General features: G+C 44.1%; 1 protein-coding gene across 1 annotated transcript; it reads left to right on the top strand.

Annotated features, from left to right (window-relative positions):
* Window positions 1-1,071: 1,071 nt before the first annotated feature.
* On the top strand, window positions 1,072-1,639 carry LOC123177438 (uncharacterized; the record flags this gene model as incomplete). The annotated part of the gene is made up of 2 exons (XM_044591182.1): window positions 1,072-1,262; window positions 1,349-1,639. Coding segments are annotated over exons 1-2 (372 nt in total), but the record flags the coding sequence as incomplete, so codon positions are not given.
* Between the last annotated feature and the right edge of the window lie 12 nt (window positions 1,640-1,651).

The following is a 1,651-nucleotide window of genomic DNA, read 5'->3' as shown; positions in this document are numbered from 1 at the left end:
ATTCTATTTCACCTGCCTTGCTAAGATCTCTGTTAGAAAAATGGAATCCAAAAACCAACAAGTTCCTATTCTCATGTGGTGAACGTACTATTACACTCCTTGATATGTATCAAATGGCTGGTCTTCCTCTAGATGGAGACTTTTATGAAGAATTTATCCCACCAGAACATGCACTAGACCCCTCCCTTTGCCAATTCCCTGACTTCTTATCGGACCTATTATCCGCACATGATCAGCTTGCCAAGAACAATGGCGGCCACGTGACTTTCCAGGTCTGGTGTGACTATTTTCACAACCGGCGAGACCATTCCGTTCCTTTCGCGTCTCTTCGTGAGGTCCGCTTGTATGTCGCGGCGTACATTGCTGTTTGGTTGTGCTACTTTGTTGTCATTGGCGCGGGAGCCTACATTCGCGCTGGCGTCCTTGTGATGGCGTCCTGGATCGCTCTAGGGCGTCGAATTTCATTAGCTCCACCAGCACTTTGTTCTATCTATTTTTTCGCTTCGTCGCATCAGCACCCATCCTGTAGGACCCTGCTACCGGATTAGGGGATGGCCCGTCCATTTCATTATCGGCTGGATGGGGGTTTATCTGAAGAATGTATTTGGTAAACGAGAAAAAGTGAGCAAATTTCCAACTCCTAAGCTTTGTCCAGGGAAATTATCTATGGTGGGGACTATGTTTAGGATTCCACACGATTTTAGCCCTGAAAAGGCGCACGATTTCTTCGAGAAACACAAGAGTATTGTGTGGTACCCCTCAAATTTCTCTGACTTGGCTAGCACTCGTTGGCTGCAAAAAGCATTCACCATTTCCATCCATCGAGGGATGCTACCGTGGAGAAGGTCCGATTATGATGACGACTTGTGCATTGTTGAGCCGTATCACCCCGACCGGGTGGCTCGACAATTCAAATTGGATCAGCAAGTACCATATACTCCATTGCGCAGTTTATATATAATAGATGACATTAGTGTTGCTTATGCACACTGGTGGCATTTATTGCACTCGAATCCGAAACAGCCTCACTATATTCCTATGAAGAAAGGCTTGCCAAATATGTGAATAATGGGAAGAAACATATTTTTTCTCGCAAGATTTTGGAAGGGGATCTTGTCGTAGTAAAGAGGGTGTCTGCTGAACGGCAAGAGGAATATCTTGCAGCTATTGAGGCGAGAGAAATGCCGACAGTGAATCATTGGAGGGACATCTTAAGAGGTTACCACTTGGATAACAATGCCCCGCCACCTTGGTTGCAACAGGTAATATATATACGTATACCTTTTTTTTACTATTATGCGCCAACACCACTATTTACTAACTGATATTATTTATGCTATTTTTTTAGAAGCGGAAAAATAATCCAAATGATGTTGCTGCAAGTTCCTCTTCCAATCCCCGGCCACTTATAAGCGTGACAGTATCAGGCACACGTTTAAATGCAAGGAAGGAGGGTACTGACATTTTGGTTGATAGGAACTCAGAGGAACCTAGTCCAAATGCAACAATCTCTTCCGGTGGGGAGGAAAGACCTGCTGTAAAAAGGAAGATTGAAATTTCTCTTGGAGAAAGCCCATGTAATCTTGACGAGTTGGTTGATTTTATGCATGAACTTGATGATACAGGGACTGATGATAATGTCATAGGTTCT

The sequence above is a fragment of the Triticum aestivum genome, unplaced genomic scaffold (genome assembly GCF_018294505.1).
Source record: "Triticum aestivum cultivar Chinese Spring unplaced genomic scaffold, IWGSC CS RefSeq v2.1 scaffold289302, whole genome shotgun sequence".
NCBI classification, from domain to species: domain Eukaryota; kingdom Viridiplantae; phylum Streptophyta; class Magnoliopsida; order Poales; family Poaceae; genus Triticum; species Triticum aestivum.
The sequence above is the reverse complement of the archived record's forward strand: the minus strand, read 5'-3'. Positions and strand labels throughout refer to the sequence as shown.